The sequence below is a fragment of the Eriocheir sinensis genome, chromosome 16, assembly GCF_024679095.1.
Source record: "Eriocheir sinensis breed Jianghai 21 chromosome 16, ASM2467909v1, whole genome shotgun sequence".
NCBI lineage: Eukaryota > Metazoa > Arthropoda > Malacostraca > Decapoda > Varunidae > Eriocheir > Eriocheir sinensis.
The window spans coordinates 15,431,661-15,451,310 of NC_066524.1; the positions used below are offsets into that span (position 1 = coordinate 15,431,661).

The 19,650-nt window shown below is 41.4% G+C and overlaps 2 protein-coding genes and 4 non-coding genes across 7 annotated transcripts in view; all 6 read left to right on the top strand.

The window, feature by feature from the left end:
- The window catches only part of LOC126999369 (protein giant-lens-like), a 22,385-nt gene extending 17,417 nt beyond the window's left edge, over positions 1-4,968 (top strand). Inside the window, exons 3-4 of the mRNA XM_050861915.1 lie at positions 1,077-1,283; positions 1,917-4,968. Coding sequence (XP_050717872.1) covers positions 1,077-1,283; positions 1,917-2,117 — 408 coding nt within the window. The 3' untranslated portion in view covers positions 2,118-4,968. The remainder of the gene's footprint in view (positions 1-1,076; positions 1,284-1,916) is intronic.
- A 1,071-nt stretch (positions 4,969-6,039) lies between these two features.
- LOC126999366 (heparan-alpha-glucosaminide N-acetyltransferase-like) overlaps positions 6,040-19,650 on the top strand; it is a 61,783-nt gene continuing 48,172 nt past the window's right edge. The window contains exon 1 of one of the 2 annotated variants that reach the window (XM_050861912.1): positions 6,040-6,153. The gene's annotated coding sequence lies outside the window, so the exon portion shown is untranslated. Of the gene's footprint in view, positions 6,154-15,324; positions 15,378-19,650 lie in introns of those variants that run through there. The other variant, XM_050861911.1, reaches the window with a different exon arrangement.
- On the top strand, positions 10,842-10,957 carry LOC126999628 (U5 spliceosomal RNA). The gene has a single exon (XR_007753485.1). It is a non-coding gene; the product is annotated as a U5 spliceosomal RNA (small nuclear RNA).
- LOC126999634 (U1 spliceosomal RNA) lies at positions 14,692-14,854 on the top strand. Its single transcript, XR_007753490.1, has one exon. It is a non-coding gene; the product is annotated as a U1 spliceosomal RNA (small nuclear RNA).
- Positions 17,282-17,474, top strand: LOC126999619 (U2 spliceosomal RNA). Its single transcript, XR_007753476.1, has one exon. It is a non-coding gene; the product is annotated as a U2 spliceosomal RNA (small nuclear RNA).
- On the top strand, positions 19,083-19,198 carry LOC126999624 (U5 spliceosomal RNA). The gene has a single exon (XR_007753481.1). It is a non-coding gene; the product is annotated as a U5 spliceosomal RNA (small nuclear RNA).

Consider the following 19,650-nt stretch of genomic DNA (forward strand, 5'->3'; position numbering starts at 1 on the left):
TCCATTCTTAAGATAATTTCCATGTTAGCTTTCCTTTCCTTTCTTTATCCTTTTCCTTTCTTTTCCATTTCCCTTCCATTCTTAAGATAATTTCCATGTTAGTTTTCCTTTCCTTTCTTTCCATTTTTCCTTCCATTCTTAAAATAATTTCTTTGTCTCCTTGATGACGGTGGTGGTTAGTGGTGGTCTCCTACACTAATGGGGTCACAGCACTCTCCGATAATGGGCCATCTGTGGGGCCATAACACCCTCCTGTAATGGGGTCATGATGCTGGCTGTAATGGGGCCAAGGCAAACTGTTTTATAATAGGGTTCAAGGGCTGTCTTTCAAGCTATAATAGGGCCATAAAAGATGACATAGAGCAGACACATAAATAAGTAAGACATTAACAAGCAGGAGTAATAGAAATGGATATAAAAGCAGTAACCAAGGAAAGAGAAGGAACAAAAAATAAAAGAAAATAAATTACAGGTGCATGAATAGTAACATACATTAACAGAAGCAACAGTAACAGTAACAGGGATAAAAGCAGCACGTAAGGGAAGAGAGGAAGAAAGAGAGCAGGAACTAAAACAAATGATACCACACAAATTACATAAATAGTTACAGACATTAACTAAAACAACAGCAACAGTAATAGAAATATCAGAAGTACATAAGGAAAGAGAAGTAACAAAAACAACAAAAAGTAGCAATAAGAAGAGCAACTAATACAGAAATAAAGATTGATAACTTACCATTTACTTTGAGAATAGTTAATTTTTGCACTTCGCATAAATAAAGACTGAACTAAAACACATACAAATTTAATTGGTATGTAATGTGTAGCAATTATGAGAGTATTTTAATCTCACAGAAATACAGATTGAAAACTAATATATATTTTGAGTATATAATCAATTTTTACACTTCATTTCATATCTTCAGTTGTATCTTAGCTATTTTATTTCTTCATGACAAGCATAGTACTAACTGGAAAGGTGAATACAAATTAGTAAAGATACCCAGCATACATAACCCACTTCAAAACCAATCAAACCACCTGCATTCTACCCTTTGTTCTTCCTCTCCACAGGTGTGCGAGCCCGTCAACAAGCTGCCCAGGTGTCGGTACTTCCGTGACATCACCTGGACCCTCCTGACGGGGCCGGACAACACGACGAGGCAGGTGATGGAGTGCCTGTGTCCGCCCCACTCTGTCGCCTACATCATCAAGCGTCACGCCTACAAGACCACGAGAGGACCCGGCTTCGTCTACAGCTTTGCCTGCTCTCCTGAAAGTGTGAGTGTAGTGTAGCATGTGAAGGCAAAGGATGCTACTACAAACCTTGATTTCTCTCTCTCTCTATACCCTATGCTGTAGACCCTTAGCACATGGGCTGAAGGGTACACACTAAATACTCCCCTACAAAGCCTGGTATGTGTTTTTCCTATAATGATGCAGCAACCTAAAGGGACTGAAGTGTTTATATTAGTTTTTTTGCACAGTTCATCAGAGGTTTAAGAGTATATACCAGCTTCCCTTTGCTTAGTGAGTACATTCCATCTCTACAAAGCCTGGTACAATAGCTAATATAAGTTTTTCAATAATTTCCACAACAACAGTTTTCAGACAATTCTTTATTCCTTGACATGTAAATTTCTGCCTTCAAGAGTTCAGATTTTTTTTTTGGATGGATTATAATTTACTGTTTACATGAGTTCAAATGATTAGATTTTCTGACAAATGAATTTCAGATTAATGAATTGCATGTGTATATATTGCTCTATAGAGTATGAGATGCATATGCCTACTACTTCTTAATTGATTGCACACTCTAACAGATGCTGAAGAGTGTTTAATATTCCTCAGCAAAGCCTGGTACAATATATATGAGTTATCTGCTGCATCACTAACTCCACATTCCCCCCACAGAGGCTGAGGTGCCAGAGGAAGGAGCCGTGTCGCCTCTTCACCGTCAAGAAGAGGCCACAGTTCGAGGACGTCAACACCAACACACTCTGCCGCTGCCCCCACGGCCACACCTGCCCCCGCCACCACAAGGGCCTCGGCGTGCTGCCCGGCAAGACATACACCGAAGACGCCATACGCACCTACAGCGGCTACTGTGTCTGAGGGGCGGCCTGTTTGTGTGTGTGTGTTTGTGTATGTGTGTGTGTGAGTGTACATGGGATTAACTATGTGTGTATATATGAGGCAGATTATTCTCTCACTCTCTCTCATTTCCTTTCTCTCTCTTTGTTGCTCCATGTTTTTATTTTTTCTGCCATTCGTTATAATTAGATTTAGATTTTATTATATTTTTGCATTATCTTTTCTCTTTCCTTTCTTCCTTTCTCTCTTTTCCTGTCCTGCCGTTGTGTATTTTTTCCCTCTCTTTATCTCCTTTTTTTAGTGGCATTCATTCTCGCATTACTGTTTGTTGCCCTTCTCCCCTTATTCTTTCCTTGTCCTCCTCCTCCTCCTTCTCTTCCTCCTCCTCCTTCTTTTGCTACTGTACCTGAGTCCATGACATCACCAAGTGCATGAGTGTGTACGTTTATGTCTGTGTATGTGTGTGTAAGTTTCCATGTGTGTGTACGTATTTGTGTGCATCAAAATGAATGTCGTGTCGCTGGTGGTGGTGGTAATGATACACGATACTTTTTTGTACATACGCATAGAGTATAATTTTATTTTAGCGACAGCATATGTTAATAGTTCTTTACACGTACGATATTTTATTCTTTTTATCTTCATTGTTAGCGTTACGTAAATGTGCTAGTCAGTTCACATTTTCTCATTAGGTAAGGTGTATAAGATCCTACATTCTTGTGGCCAACCCTTTAATGTCCTTCTTTGCTCTCCTTCTTTTATTATTTTTTACTTTTTAATTGCTTTTCCATCCTTGCATAACTTATATATTATCTTTACACATCATCACCACCTCTTCCCTCTCATGTCCTTCTTTGCTCTCCTTCTTTTATTTTTTTTTACTTTTTAATTAATTTTCCATCCTTGTACAACTTTTATATTAGCTTTACATGATCACCACCTTTTTCTGCTCTTGTCCTTCTCTCTCCATTTTTTATTCTCTTCTTTCTAATTCTTTTTTCATGCTTGCACAGTTTTCATTATGGTTTTACATGCTCATTCTCTCTTCCCTTCCATGTACTTCTTCTCTTTCTTTTATTATTTTCTCTTTTTAATTCTTTTTTCATGCTTGCAGTTTTCATTATAGTTTTCATTTCACTTAACATTTTTCTACGCAACATTTCTTCATCTGAATCATCTTTTTCTTTCTTTCATGGGGTCTGGCTCACTAGCTGCCTGTCTGTGATCTGGTGTTTTTTTCTCAGTTTTTCAAAATACCAACACACATACATAGGTACTATATAAATTTAAGACATAGGACATTACAAGCTCAATTCAGTCTTGCAAAAACACAGATAGGTAAGAACATACATACATTGGGTACATAAGTAGATATATACCATACAAATATACAAAAGAAAGAAGAACATTTGGGCACACATTGAAGTTTAATTAAGGTGCAAAGGCAACTGGAGTTAGACTATTTACTCCTGACTATGTCCCACCAGTGAGACTTTATATGGGAGTAATAGAGGACTGCTTGAAATAATGTGGTCTAAAATGTAGCAAATCTATTTATATTTGATGTGTTGAATACTCTAATTAACCAATGTAAGTACAGAAGGAAGTACATCAGAATTCCTAAAGTATTATATGTCTCTTAACCCGGTAGCAGCGACGGGCCAAATTTGTGGCTTTACTGTGTACCAGCGACGGGCCAAATTTTTACCATGATATAAACCCCCCAAAATAGATGATGCAAAAACTGATCACAAATGCGTTTATAAATATTATGAAATGGTTTGCGTGAGTGATGATTTTTTCTCATTTTTCTCGCTTAGAGGGGCCTGTAAGAAACTTGATCCCTGCAGCTACCGTGTTAAGACCTCAGAAAATTAGTTAAAAGACACTGAGAAAACTTTGAGATGAAAATGATAATATGATTTCCTTATTCTTTAAAATGGAAAACATATATATATCTGGCCTCTGTATTTTTTAATCTATGTATGAATGTAATGTTACCTAACCTCCCTTACCACCTTTATTTTACATTTACAAACATATCTCATCCCACATTTTTCTTTAGTGAACAATATAACTGGCCTATGTATTTGTTATCTATTATTACTGATACACATCGCATTATTTTCATATTTACACATGTTTTGTCTGCTGTACATATTTTTTTCACCCAGCAGATATATACTCCATATTATCATAATCTATACATGTCAGTTTTTTGTTTTCTTTTCGTAGTGTCTTCATTATTTTTTTACCCAATAGCAATTCTGTATAATCATTATCTTTTACATTCTAAGTTTGTTTTGTATTATTTTCACAACACACACACACACACACACACACATACAGAGACTTCATATTGCTAACTTTTGTACATCCCAACTTTCATTTACAGTAGCTACACATTTTTATTTTTTTGTTCAAGGTTAATTCTCGATCACATGCAGGTCTTTCATCCTTAATAACATTCCAAGAGTTTGCTGGTTGGCTGCTTCTACTCACTCTCCTGCCTCAGAAAAAGAGATTAATTAATAACAAAAACAACAACAGCAATAAGGAGGAAATGCACTATACCGGCCAAACTTAAACGCATAAAATTATCATTATTACTTTATCATCCCCGCCCCCACATGTCCTCTGTTTAATTATTAGTATTACTGTATATTTTTGTACATAGAAGATAGCGATGTTATCATATACTACATTTTTATTATCTTCCATATGTAGAGGGCGAGAGGGGAAGAGGGAGAGAGTGTCCTATGCATCCTTCTCTCCCATGTCCTGTGTCCCTTTCTCTCCCATGTTAAGTGTGTATGCAAGGCTGACCATGAGTTCAAAACAAATATATGATAGTTACCACCATATGCCATAATGCAGTGTTTCTTTTTTTTACCTTTCCAGACTTACAACGATGTGCATACTCTTTTTTTTACAGCAAGGGAGGCAGCTCAAGGTCAAAAAACAAAACCAGAAACAAAAAGGCAAAGGAAAAGACAAAGAGAGGTCGATTTCGGAAGGATAGGTGTCTTATTGATAGTTGATGGTACCTCATTTTAGTTATCTGCTGTTCATTCCTACTGTTTTAAGGCTCAAAAGAATGTTATAGGCCTACTCACTATATATAAGGATGGAATTATAGGCCCAGAAGTATATACAATAGGGTACAAAACCGTACAATATTATATCTAGTGTTTGTTTACCTTCCTTCCTCAAGCACGTGGTTTTGTTTATCATTTCCAGTCAGCTGATTCGGCCATTCGCGTTCGCTTAACTCTTATCTATCTTAATTATCGATTCCTTACCTCCCTCTTCATTGTTATAGTGTTGCAAATCGTCCTTTATGCATTTTCCTATTTTTCTCTTTGGGGATTGAGCATTCACTTTAATGTTAACTCTCTTATTTATTGATTCTTACCTCCCTTTTTTATTCAGTGTTGTTAGCCACTATTAATACTTTTTTTCCACTTTTCTCTGAGTGGATTAAGCCGAATACAGTAAAACAAAGTGATAAAATAAGTTACCGGTATTGTCTCCTGCTAATACACTACGCAGAAGAGATAAATCGTTGGATAAAGACACAAAATCCCTTGAAATTAGTAAAAAGAACAATAGGAGAGATTAATAAGGCCTTTACAAGTTCATTTTCTCTTCCCATCCTTGTTCTCGTGTTACTTCAATTCATCAAACCATTTTTATCATTCTCCCTGCTATACATTTCTTCAGAAGCTCTATTTTTATTAATCAATCTACCTACACATGTATTAATAGTTGTATAATCACACTCTGTCCTGCCTGGGGGTTGGGATGGCATGTTCCTCCCTTCTCCCTTGTTGTTTACCTGCAACAATAAACTATCAATCAATCAATCACAATAAAAATCCCGAAGCCGAGACGAAACTTCAAGCGGAGTGAGTCACGTGTTTCGACTTTTCGGGAGTGAGTGAACCCGCCGCTCTGATCCACGATATTATTCCACATTTCCAAGCTCCAGGGAGGTCAGTACCGTGAGTTACCTGTGTATCTGAAGCCAATTGGACCTGTGGAGTGTACTGTCCAGGTAAGTGTCGTGTGAGTGACCGAGAAGTGAGTTATATTGAGTTGAGTTGAGTTGTCGGTCGGGAGTCTTGCTTTTGTAACGGCATTCCTTGATGTAGCTTTTTCTGCGTCTGTGGTCTTTTGTGTTTCTGAACCTCTTTACGTCTCCTCTTCCTTTCTTTTCTCTTTTCTGCTAAAATTTATATAGTACTGTCCTAACTCGCCGCCGCCACCGTCACCGCCGCCATTTCATATTTCGGGAAAAGATGGCGAATATTACCGCCGTGGACCGTTTTAGGGACTTACCGGGGCTATTATGCACCCTCTATAGTTGTAGGGGGCTAGGTAATTACATGACGGGGCTTGAAAATGATATAATAGAGGCTGGGTGAGAGACAATTACCGTTGCCATAATAAATTTTCGAACATGGTGAAAATTATATAGCCACGGACCGTTTGCTGGACTTGATGGGGCTATTATGCACTCTCTAGGTGTAAGGGGGCATTATTTGAAGAGGTGAAGGGCTAGGTTACCATATGGAGGGTGATGGGGTGTTTTTTGAAGGGGTGAAGGGCTAGGTTACCATATGGAGGGTGATGGGGTGTTTTTTGAAGGGGTGAAGGGCTAGGTTACCATATGGAGGGTGATGGGGTGTTTTTTGAAGGGGTGAAGGGCTAGGTTACCATATGGAGGGTGATAGGGTGTTTTTTGAAGGGGTGAAGGGCTAGGTTACCATATGGAGGGTGATAGGGTGTTTTTTGAAGGGGTGAAGGGCTAGGTTACCATATGGAGGGTGATGGGGTGTTTTTTGAAGGGGTGAAGGGCTAGGTTACCATATGGAGGGTGATAGGGTGTTTTTTGAAGGGGTGAAGGGCTAGGTTACCATATGGAGGGTGATAGGGTGTTTTTTGAAGGGGTGAAGGGCTAGGTTACCATATGAACTCAGGGTGATGGGGTGTTGTTTGAAGGGGTGAAGGGCTGGGTTACAATATAGGAGCTGATGGGGTGTTTTTTTGAAGGGGTGAAGGGCTGGGTTACAATATAGGAGGTGATGGAGTGTTTTTGAAGGGGTGAAAGGCTAGGTTACAATATAAGAGGTGATGGGGTGGTTTTTGAAGGGTTGACGGGCTGGGTTACAATATAGGTGATGGAGTGTTTTTTGAAGGGGTTTCGAAGGGCTATGTTAACACTTATGGGGTATGATGGGGCTATTATTTGAAGGGATCAAGGGCTAGGTTACCATTTATAAGGGGATGGGCATATCTGGTATTGTAGTTGAAAGTAAAAATGAAAATAAAAAAGTTGCTTGGGAAAGTAGTTGTGGCAAAATCAGGATGATGTCTAAGGGTTAGGTTTGTTGAATGCTAAATTATAATATGAAGGGGTAGGCAACCAGTAGAGAGGGACTAGTTGAATAATATTTACAAAACTGTTATTTAAGCAAAACTCAGTGACCATTTGTGGAGTATTATTGGAATGGGTAGGCTACCATTAGAGAAGGACTAGCTTAACCTGGTAGCAGCAATGGGCCAAATTTGTGGCTTTACCGGGTACCAGCGACGGGCCAAATTTTTTCCATGATATAAACCCCCCAAAATAGATGATGCATTAACTAATCACAAATGCTTAGATATATATTATGAAGTGGTTTGTTTGAGTGATGATTTTTTTCTCATTTTTCTCACTTAGAGGGGCCTTTAAGAAACTCGATCCCCGCAGCTACCAAGTTAATTACTATGAAACTTTTTTTATTTAAGCTTTGTTTGTTATTTAAGTTAGTAATTTGTGACTCAGATGAAGAATAAGGAAAATTCATGCCCTAAATGTTCAAAGAATGATCTTCTATGCTGTGAGTAGGTTGTGATAGTGACTGGGTTGCTAGTCTGTCGCCAGAATTTTTCATCGTCACATTAGTCTTTACTTGTGATGATATAGCTGATTTGTCTTTTTTTACCTGTTTTTCAAGGTGTGGTTCATTGGTTTTGTTAATTTTCTTATATCACTTTTTACAACTGAGTTTGTAATAGATATGTCAACCGAACTGTGAAAATCCAACACTTCTAACTCCATCCCAGAAATAGAATTAAAATGCCAAACTAGCCACACAACTTAATAGATAGTACTGATGTGATGTTGAAAATTTCTGGCACATATCTTTTATTGTGTCTGGCTGAAGGCTGTGCTTAAACTAGTCAGTGTTGCACAGCATTAGGTCAAGTTAACTGTTATTGAGCTATTATAAGCAAAATTGCGATGTTGCTTCAGACAAAATGTAGGCAAAATTCACATGCCAAAGTGGTACTATATATTTTCTCCCCCTCCCTTTTTGGGGGGCACGGTAATTTGTCAGTATAAGCTTCTGTCAAAACCCATAACCTCCCTCCCGTGACTCCACTCAGAATTGGCATTATAAACACTACCACCACCACCACCACCCCCAAAAAGAACTCTCCCCCCCCCAAAAAAAAAATAATAAGTGTTTTGATTTAACAATGTTGAATTTTACATTAAAGAATGTAGTTTTGCATAATATTAATAAATGGCATAAACGCATACACATTAAAATTTAAAACCCATCAAGATCTCCCTAAATAAAAAAAAAAAAAAAAAATGAATCATGGGTTTTCTTTTACTATTGCGTTGAAGTTCCTGGTTTCATGTGCTTGTGTTCCAGTTGCCTCTGATATAAAGGATAATAGAAAAATATATACATTGAATTTCTTAGCAGGCCAATTTTTTTTTCTTACCTTCAAAATGAGAACCTTGAATTTTCACCTCCCAAATCAATGAAGCCTACGGTGATTTGTTTAATTTAAAATCCACCCCACCCAACTCCCCTCAAAACACTCTTTTCTGAGTGATGGGGAAATTGCACGTTTGCATGTTATATTGTTGTGATAAACTTCCTGCTTTAAAGTTAGAGTTTAAAGGGCGCACGCTCCGTCTCCGCTTTGCTCCCGGACCATATCAGGTCAGGTCGGGTTGAGATCTAAATTTAGACACTGGGTCGGGTGGCGACCCACGGCGTCGGCCTCTTTTTTATCTCGCATGTCAGTCAGTCTCCAGCTGCGTGTCGTGCTCGTTGTGTTGTGGGGGGGGCGAACCGTGACCCTACCATGCGTAACTCCCCTTAATCTTGTATGACCCCGTCCCCCGCCGTGCCCTTTGTGTTACCCGCCACCATGTGTGACCCCGTCCCCCGCCGTGCCCTTTGTGTTACCCGCCACCATGTGTGACCCCGTCCCCCGCCGTGCCCTTTGTGTTACCCGCCACCACATGTGACCCCCTCCCCCGCCGTGCCCTTTGTGTTACCCGCCACCATGTGTGACCCCGTCCCCCGCCGTGCCCTTTGTGTTACCCGCCACCACATGTGACCCCCTCCCCCGCCGTGCCCGGTGTGTTACCCGCCACCCCATGTGCCCCCCGCCCCCGCCGTGCCCTTTGTGTTACCCGCCACCACATGTGACCCCCTCCCCCGCCGTGCCCTTTGTGTTACCCGCCAGCACATGTGACCCCCTCCCCCGCCGTGCCCTTTGTGTTACCCGCCACCACATGTGACCCCCTCCCCCGCCGTGCCCTTTGTGTTACCCGCCAGCATATACAGGTGGTTAGGTTAGGTTATATTCATGCTCCATGGTAAAACTCGCGGTATTTGCATAAAAATAACAGGTTTGCTCATGGCGACGGCCGCGGCGGCGGTGTAGCGGGTGTTGCGAGAAATACCTCCTCGCAGAATTAAGTCGCATATACATGCAGCCTCCCCCGTTAGCAGGTCGTAAGTTCGGTTGGGCTCCCCAACTCTAAACCCTCTGCGAGCTATTTTGCGGCTGCGGCGGCAGTACTGTTTCCGTGGTCGCTACCAGAGGAGGCGACGCGCTTTCGTAAACATTATCCCGGCCTTATTTTCAAGAGTAAAAAAAAGTCCTTGAATTGAATTTTGAAAGCGTTTCCATGACTGTTGAAGGTTTGTAGAAAAGATATATGAAGAGATAGTGATGTTTCATAAAGTAGCTAATGAGATACGGGCACGGTCCTATTACTGAAACGAATCTTTACCGAATATCACTTTAGTCCAGGCAACACCATTTTTCTTTTTACAGTTTCTTACAAACTGTCGCAGTGACTGCTGGATTTCGACATGTAAGCGTATGTTTCAAAGAGGCGGAGGATTTTGCTGCACGTAATTCAGCCGTTTCACGGAGCAGGTATGTTATTGGAAGGGATGAGCTGCAGGATGTAATTTTCTTTATTTGTCTTTGATAGCACGAGTGTCTAATTATCCCGTGAAAACCCTCACCCATTATAGTGTCATTAGTTTATTTAGATTTATGGTCTTATTATAGATAAGTATTAGTGAAACGTAAACATGCTGCTAGGTGAATAAATCCCGAAGTATGGCCTGAATGTTTTGTCCTTAGTTGTGTAATGTAACAGGTGGACGGAGTGGCGGCAAGTTTGCGGGCATGAAGGGCACGGCGGTTATCTAGATGTCAAAATTAGCCGCTTCCGTCAGTGTTTCGGTAAAGAACGTTTTAACAAAAAGCTGTGCCATTGCGTTTTGCGTGGACCAGCAGCTGTGAAGGGGATAGAGTCGTCCCTGGGCAACAGCCCAGCATATGTTGTAAGTGCGACTGCCTTCTAGGTCGGATATGGCCCAACTGTTGGTGTTCAGCCCGAGACAGTATGGCGGCGAGTTGGCAGCGTTTTGACAACTCTGGTTTCCCTTCAAAACGCATAAATCTTTCGCCTTTTACTAAAGATTTCCGTGGAGGGGAGCAACTCAATGAGTCTGTTATAATTTTTTCTTGGCCCACCTAGTGGGCCTATATACTACAATGAATATATAATATGAATTAAGCTACGTGTGCGGAGCCTAATTCAACATGATTTAGAAAACCAATGCCCAGAGACTCCAGATTGCCTCTCCTGTAACCTTGTGTTACTCTTGGGTGTTTTTGGGCTGGCAAATGGCAGCTTATATATAAGAAGGTAAGGAGTCTGCAAGAGGCCGGTTTGCCTCTACAAGGCAGCTCCTGTAAGCTTAACCCCACCTTACTTCGCTATCCATGAATTCATCTAACCTCTTCTTGAACGTATCTATGGTATTGGCACTCACAGCATGTTATTACATGAGGAAGGCTTGTATGGTCTGAATGGGGCTATATAGTGAGAGACTAGGGCCACCACCGTTTTAAATTACAGGAATATGGCGAAAATTATGTAGCCATGGAGCGTTTTGGGGGCTAATATACACTCTCTGGGCTTAGGGAGCTAGGTTACTATAATTGTATGATGGAGGCTTGCATGGTCTGAGAGGGGCTGGGTGAAAGACTAGGGCCATCACCGTTTTAAATTACAGGAGTATGGCGAAAATTATATATAGCCATAGAGGGTTTGAGGGACTTTTGGGGGCTATTATGTACTCGCTGGGCTTAGGGGCTATAGGTAACAATATGATGGGAGCTTGGTAATGGTCTGAGAGGGGCTGGGTGAAAGACCCGTCATGTAGCGTTTGAGGGACTTTGGGGCTATTATATATGCACTTGCTGGGCTTAGGGGGCTAGGTAACTGCATGAGAGAGTTTGATAATGGTCTGAGAGGGGCTGGGTGAGAGACTATATGAAGCGGCTGCCATTTTAAATTTTGGAAATGGTTTAAATTATATTGTCGTGGAGCTTTGTAGGGACGTATTGGGGCCAGGGATGGGGTATTCGTATTCGGTATTCGTATTCGAATACAGTATATATTTGGGTGTATTCGTATTCGTATTCGAATACTTGTCATCTGACATCAAAGTATTCGCATTCGTATTCGAATACCTGGGAAAAGTATTCGTATTCTTCGAATAATATGCCGAATAATCTTAAATCCATCATCAGAAATAAATTATTGTTCCTTCCAAGTTACAAATCTTCGTTCCTGTTTGTCCGACGTGTATGGTACAGGTCAATTGTATTTCAGCCTACTTGTGAGGCCTCTCGATCACTATATCCTTCCCCTACCGTTCACTCTTCCTTCCCTCATCCTCTAACGGTGTCATGACTTGTATGAGACCCGTATACCGTCCCTCCCCTTCCCTCCCTCGTCCCTGCTAGCTAGCTAAATCAGCGAGACCGAGACGCGTACCCTGGCCGCTTCTTACCAGTACCAGTATTCTCCCTTAGTCTGTCTCACACTGTCATTCAGATAAGTTCTCGTTTTTGTTACTAATACACAGTAGTCATGTCTAGTCCTCCAGCCAAGCGGAAACGACGTACAGCCGTATACGCAGAAATACACAGAAAAATGGGAAAGTGACCCGTTGATTAAAAGTTGGCTGACAAGAAGCGGCAAAGGGCCTATATGTATTTCCACTGTAAATTGTGGAATTCTGACGGAAAGGCGGGTAAATCAGAAATAGAAAAGCAGGCTGCTTGGGCAAAACATCAGAAGATATAGTTAAAAGTGCAAAACATATAGTTAGTGTACTTAAAATTGATATTCCTAGTGTTTGTAAAGAAAAGCATGCATGCATTGCTGGAACTTATGACAGCTGACATCTACAAAACCTCAGATCTACAGAAATACCGCAGTCATTCTAGGTAGGTAACAATGAAGGCTAACTATGTTTGCAAGTAGCTACCCATCATATATATATATATATATATATATATATATATATATATATATATATATATATATATATATATATATATCTGTGTGTGTGTGTGTGTGTGTGTGTGTGTGTGTGTGTGTGTGTATAAGAAGTAAATAAAAAATACGACAGGGAAATGCCGTGCTAAATTTAGGCAAATCAGGGAACTTTTGTCAATTTGATCTGGCAGCCGCAGGGCTGCGGCCCTCAGTTGCCTCTCGCCAATGGTAGGGGTGTGTTACTCCAGGTTCATTGTTGGATTTATTCTCTTTTGTTGCCCCCTCCCCCCTTTCTCTCTGGAATCCCTGGATATTACATTTATATAGTGATATAGATAGTTTGTTGTTTCTTTCAGTACAGCTATATAGAAATATACTTGAAATTCTTGGAAAACAAATATGTCTGGGTGTGACAAACTAGTACAGAATATTGGCATCAGTTATAAGTTCATGACGTCATTTTTCTATTGAATAACTTTAGTACCATATTACGCTCATTGCCGAGCTACCTACATGAAAAAGTTATTTTCAACGAAAAGTATTCATGAATGCATTCACGAACACTCTCGTGAAGTATTCCTATTTGTATTCGAATTATTAGTATTTCAGAGTATTCGTATTCGAATAAATATGAAGTATTCGTATTCGTATTCGAATACGGTAATGTTCTTGTATTCACCCCATCCCTGATTGTGGCTAATATGCACTCTACATATCTTACCATTTATAAGATCTTTGCTGCTGCTACTACTTATTAATACTAGACGTAATACTGATTTTGCTACAACTACATTACTCAACAACTTTATTTAGGAGGGAAATATGCAGGCCTTGGTTTAGTAATAGGGTGATGGGGGAATGGAATAAACTCAGCAATTACATAGTTAGTGCAGGGACGATAGCTTGTTTTAAGTGTAGACTTGATAACTACATGGACGAGGATGACAGGTGGTAGTGGGGGGGAATCTGGAGTGCCTTGTGGAGGCCATTCGATCCTCTTTTAGTCTCCCTATGTTCTTATGTTCTTGTTTTAGATGACGAGCCTCCTCCTCTGCGCGACAAGCCCTGCTGGCGCACTATATAATTCACCAGCCCACGCACAGCCTGCACGTAGAACATGTCCAGTATGGTGTACTTGACGCCTGTGTGTATTCCTGCCATGGCCTTCATGGCACTGAACCTGGCTTGAGTCCTCTCCCTCAGGGCGCTGCATCACCACCTTGGTGTGCCTGCCCCATCAGCACAAGACGGGCCACTTTACTGTCCTCCTCCGCCAGGGCACACTCCCCGGCAGCACTGTCCACATTCCTAGTGGTGAGGACATACTGCACATCCTCGTCAGGTTGAGCCTGATGTCCATCCTCACGTCACATTTAGCTCATTTAAGTAAGGTCTTTTGATCTTTGCAGAGTTTCTCTAGAAATTCTGACCTGCAGTTCAGTCACTCCTAAAGTTTTCTGTCATATCAGTAACTTCATGGTAATCTCAACTAAAGAGCTTTGTTGATTTTATATCAAGTAAAGTGAGCATATAATAGGCTCTGACAAACATCTTTACCAGTTTACAGCGCTTCATGGTGTTCGTTTAACGGATAGGTTTAAGGGAAACTTGTTTGAGACACGAATTGAGTGTCGGGGGTGAAAAGCTTGTAATTTTCGACTTTGGTGGTAGAGGTCGTGCAGGCAGGCAGCATGTCCTGTATATTACGCGGAGCCGCACTTTGACAGTTTTGGGTCCCGTAATCACTAATGCAGAGCTTTTCAACTGTTTCTTACAGTAATAAATATTTGAACTTTATTCTTTGTCGGAGAGTAGCAGCGCGCCGGTTAGTGAAAGCAAAGTAATTTACTTGATCATTAGGAAAATTTTGTCGAGCGCGTGTGTGGAGCCTGTGGTGTTGTGGGTGGAGGAGTTTTGGTTGAGAGCATACTTACCTGGCACAGGAGATACCGTGATCATAAAGGCGGTTTTCCCAGGGCGAGGCCCGCCATTGCACTCCGGCGGTGCTGACCCCTGCGATTAACCCAAATGTGGTTAACTCGAGTGCGATATTTTTGATAGCGGGGGATTGCGTTCGCGCATCCCCCTAATAATTCCTCATCCATAAGTCCTAGTTTAAGTCGGCGTACGGGCTTTGTACACCTGGTCAATAGTCCTTTGAAATTCTCAGATTTTTTATACGCAAACAGAACATTGATTTCTGGATGATTCGTAATGAATTTCCCTTGCTATGGATAGAGCCTCTTAGTCAGATGGCAGGTGCTTCACGAACTTCCAGATATTTGGTGTTTGCATTTGGAAAGCGTAATAGGATTCGTTTTGTCGAGTCAATTTAACCACGAACCTGAATAATTTCGTAGCGCGACATTTTGTCTGTCTCCATGAAGCTGCATGGATGACATGGGACACTGTCCTCCAGCGTTCTTCCCTTCGCCATTAAGGTTTGTATTATCACGTGATTTGTTATTCCATCAGATGTTGTATATACTCTTGTGGATATTTACCTGATGTGTAAGTATGGTGTTTTCTTTGTCCCAGTTAGGACATAATAGAGGGGATCGAGTAAGAGGAAACTGCGACAAGGGAAGTTTGTTTCTCCTTTCTTCCTCGAGGTATGTACCGCGTCCCGTGCTTTACTTTTTCCATATTATAATGTTGAATGCTTTGTTGAACTTCACTCTGCTTTGAATGTGTGATGTTTTCACATCTTATATTTTTAGAGAGTTCTATTTCCCGCCCAACTGAAGTCTTGGTGGACAAGTCGAGAACTAAAAAGACATTATTACCACAGCTGCATTGTGCCGACCCACCACAGAAGAACCTCAGCGTGGTGGTGCTGTCCTTTGATATCATAGAGCTTTAGGAAAATACGTCCATCTTTGGAAATAGGTCACGAAAATACTAACAATAAAAATTATACTACTCAAACGAAAGTGGTCAATGAAAAGTGCAATGAATTCATTACTTGATTGTTATTATTCAGATATTTAGAACTCCGTAAGTAACTTATTAAAGTTTTGTCTTAATAAATTGCTTTGGAAACGTACTGTATATGAAAGTGAAAATAAATGCCAAAGACGATTTTTAGCCCAATTAAAATGGATGAATGAATGTGACCACGGCTTTAATGTTGAAACAAATTGCCACTTAATATTTCAGAGTAGAGATAAGAGTTGAAATTGCAGTTTGTAAGTACTAGATTTTCAGGAGCTGCATTGTTTAGGTTGATTGGCTCCTATTTTAGCGTCATTTCTAACCCCACGCGATTACTTTATGAGTAACAGCTAGGCTTTTATTGCTGAAAGTATATTGATTTTATTCGTGCGACTATAACATGCAAAAGTATTTCATTGATGTTCACTAGTATGGGATGGGAAAACATGTGTGTCCTCCACTTAGTGGGCCTATATAACAAAATGAATATATACGAATCAAGCTATGTGTGAGAAGCCTTATTGTTCAACAAAAAAATAAAACTGTTCAGAGACCTCTTCCAAGATTTGTCCCCTAGTATCACTAGGGGACAAATCTTGGAGTAGGAGGAGGATGCCGACAGACCGACTCTATCGGCGATCGAAATCTAGTCGACCGAGTCGGTCTGTCGACGAGGACTGGCGTGTGTGTCTGTCCAGAGACTCCAGACTGTGGTGATTGTGTCCCTTGTACACGTGTAATTCGCGTTAGTCAGGTGCTTATTATAAAGTCATGTATGAAGACCTCCAGTCATTACAGTAGAGCTTTAGTGGACTGTGTTCCGAAGTTAATAATTTTTGCTACGTTTTCTAGCTTCAAATAGTTTATCTTGTTAACTGTCCACATGATAAGTATTGGGCCATAAGCTGGAAGACAGCCAGCCAACAGTGCACGAGGGCTTTCTTTTCGTCGTGGATGCTGACGCCCCTCGCGCTTCACTCATACAAGTGTTTTTGGTGTTTTCAGTGACTCACATCACCCTGGATTTACCTTCACCTTTTAAAGTATGGTCCATCGTCGAGAGTCTCTAGAAACACTGCTTATCTGCTGTTGTCACTCTCCCAAAGTTTTCTGTTATTAGTCACTTTATGGCATTCTCTACTAAAGTGTTTTCGTCATTTTTCACCACGATTAAAGTATCTACATTACTGATAGGTAAATATATCGTATACCTATTTCCAGCGCGACGCAGTGCTCGTTTAGGGAGTAGGCGCCCTAGAAATTCTTGTTTGAGCCGCTATCTTAGTGTAGGTGGCGAAAGCCTGTGTTTGCCAGTTCAGGTGGTAGAGGGCGTGAATGTAGGTAACACATCTCTGCTGACCTACGGAGCCGTGATTAGACTGTTTTTGGTGCCGTGACCACTCCTGTGGGGTTTGTTTACCTGTTTCTGATAATAGCAATACTGTGAAGTTTGTTCTACGGCGGAAGGTAGCAGCACGCGGCCTGGTATTTACAGTGTAACAGTCTAGAGCATGACGAACATTTTGTGGGGTGCGTGTGTGTAGCGGGATGTGATCTGGGTGGCGGCCGGGTGGTCGGCGGTATCGCTTCTCGGCCTTTTGGCTAAGATCAAAGTGTAGTATCTGTTCTTATCAGCTTAATATCTGATACGATCCCCATGTGGGATCTACGATATTAATCTGATTTTTGGACTATGGCGAAGTGCTAGGGGCTTGCTCCACCTTTGCCGCGGATCGGCCCGGTATTGCAGTACCTCCGGGATCGGTCCACTCCCCCAGGGGAGAAATAAACTATGATGTTAAAATGTCTACAAAGGAGATATGATCCTTGTGTTGTGATGAGCCTTTGCTCCACGTATTCCGTGGATGATTTTGGTTTTGCCGTGAGTCGTCGGTTTCCTTCGCGCGGTAACACTCCACTCCAAGTGGAGGGTGTGATGTGATCCATCCTGTCACTAAGGGTGCTCCTGGACACTCCCCCTTCGGCGGTTCGCTTCTCGCTCATCTGCATAATTGTATTCGTATGGTTACACTATGTAAGATGAAAATACATTTGCTACTACTTAGGAAGAAGCAACTGCTCATAAATTTGTCACGCCGTTACTTCTATGGCCACGGCTTGCTCCACCTTTACCGCGGATTGGTTCGTTATTGCAACACCTCCGTAATCGGTCTTTTCTCCCATGAGAGGAATAAGCACGAATCTGTATCCTTATTATATTGACCTAGCTTCACCTCTTCCGTTGATTAGTTCAGCATAGTCGTGATAGGTGCGCTTCTCTACGAAAGAAGCAAATTCTCCTAAATTTATAGTTAAGGTATTGTTCTTGCGGACATGTTCCAAAGACTTGCTCCACCTTTGCCATAGATTGGTTTTGTATTGCGACGCTCGTCTTGTTGCTCAGCCTCTGCAAATTCCACTGGACCACCTGGAGGTTGTCAGGCTGTGTTATGGTGGTGTCATGCTCTGCAAGGACACAGGCCGGTAGTTCAGTTAAAGTTTTTTTCTTCTTTATTTTACATCTTACCTAGTGCAATTAATTACAAGTGTGTTGATGAGTTTTCTTGAAGTGTTGTGATATTTGTCTTTCTCTGGTCGTTTGGCACTTCTCCCTCCATTGACTTATGGATAAATATTTTGATCTCTCTCTCTCTCTCTCTCTCTCTCTCTCTCTCTCTCTCACACACACACACACACACACACACACACACACACACACACACACACACACACACACATTTCAATTTAGTCCAGGCAACACCGTTTTCTTTATACAGTTTTATAAAGTGTCGCAGTGACTACTGGATTTCAGCAGGAAAGCGTATGTTTCAAAGAGGCGAAGGATTTTGCTGCACGTAATTCATAAGTTTCAAGGAGCGGGTATATTATTTGAAGAGATGAGCTGCAGGATGTAGTTTTCTTTGTATGCTGTTGATAGAACGAGTGTCTAATTATCCCTTGAAAACCCTCACCAATTTATTGTCAATAGTTTCTTTAGATAGGCAGCCGTATTATAGATAAGTATCAGTGAAACGTAAACATGCTGCTAGGTGAATAAATCCCGAAGTATGGCCTGAATGTTTTGTCCTTAGTTGTGTAATGTAACAGGTGGACGGAGTGGCGGCAAGTTTGCGGGCATGAAGGGCACGGCGGTTATCTAGATGTCAAAATTAGCCGCTTCCGTCAGTGTTTCGGTAAAGAACGTTTTAACAAAAAGCTGTGCCATTGCGTTTTGCGTGGACCAGCAGCTGTGAAGGGGATAGAGTCGTCTCTGGGCAACAGCCCAGCATATGTTGTAAGTGCGACTGCCTTCTAGGTCGGATATGGCCCAACTGTTGGTGTTCAGCCCGAGACGGTATGGCGGCGAGTTGGCAGCGTTTTGACAACTCTGGTTTCCCTTCAAAACGCATAAATCTTTCGCCTTTTACTAAAGATTTCCGTGGAGGGGAACAACTCAATGAGTCTGTTATAATTTTTTCTTGGCCCACCTAGTGGGCCTATATAATACAATGAATATATAATATGAATTAAGCTACGTGTGCGGAGCCTAATTCAACATGATTTAGAAAATCAATGCCCAGAGACTCCAGATTGCCTCTCCTGTAACCTTGCGTTACTCTTGGGTGTTTTTGGGCTGCCGAACTGGCAGCTTATATATAAGAAGGTAAGGAGTCTGCAAGAGGCCGGTTTGCCTCTACAAGGCAGCTCCTGTAAGCTTAACCCCACCTTCGCTATCCATGAATTCATCTAACCTCTTCTTGAACGTATCTATGGTATTGGCACTCACAGCATGTTATTTACATGAGGAAGGCTTGGTATGGTCTGAATGGGGCTATAGGTGAGAGACTAGGGCCCTAGGGCCACCACCGTTTTAAATTACAGGAATATGGCGAAAATTATGTAGCCATGGAGCCTTTGGGGGACTTTTATGGGGCTAATATGCACTCTCTG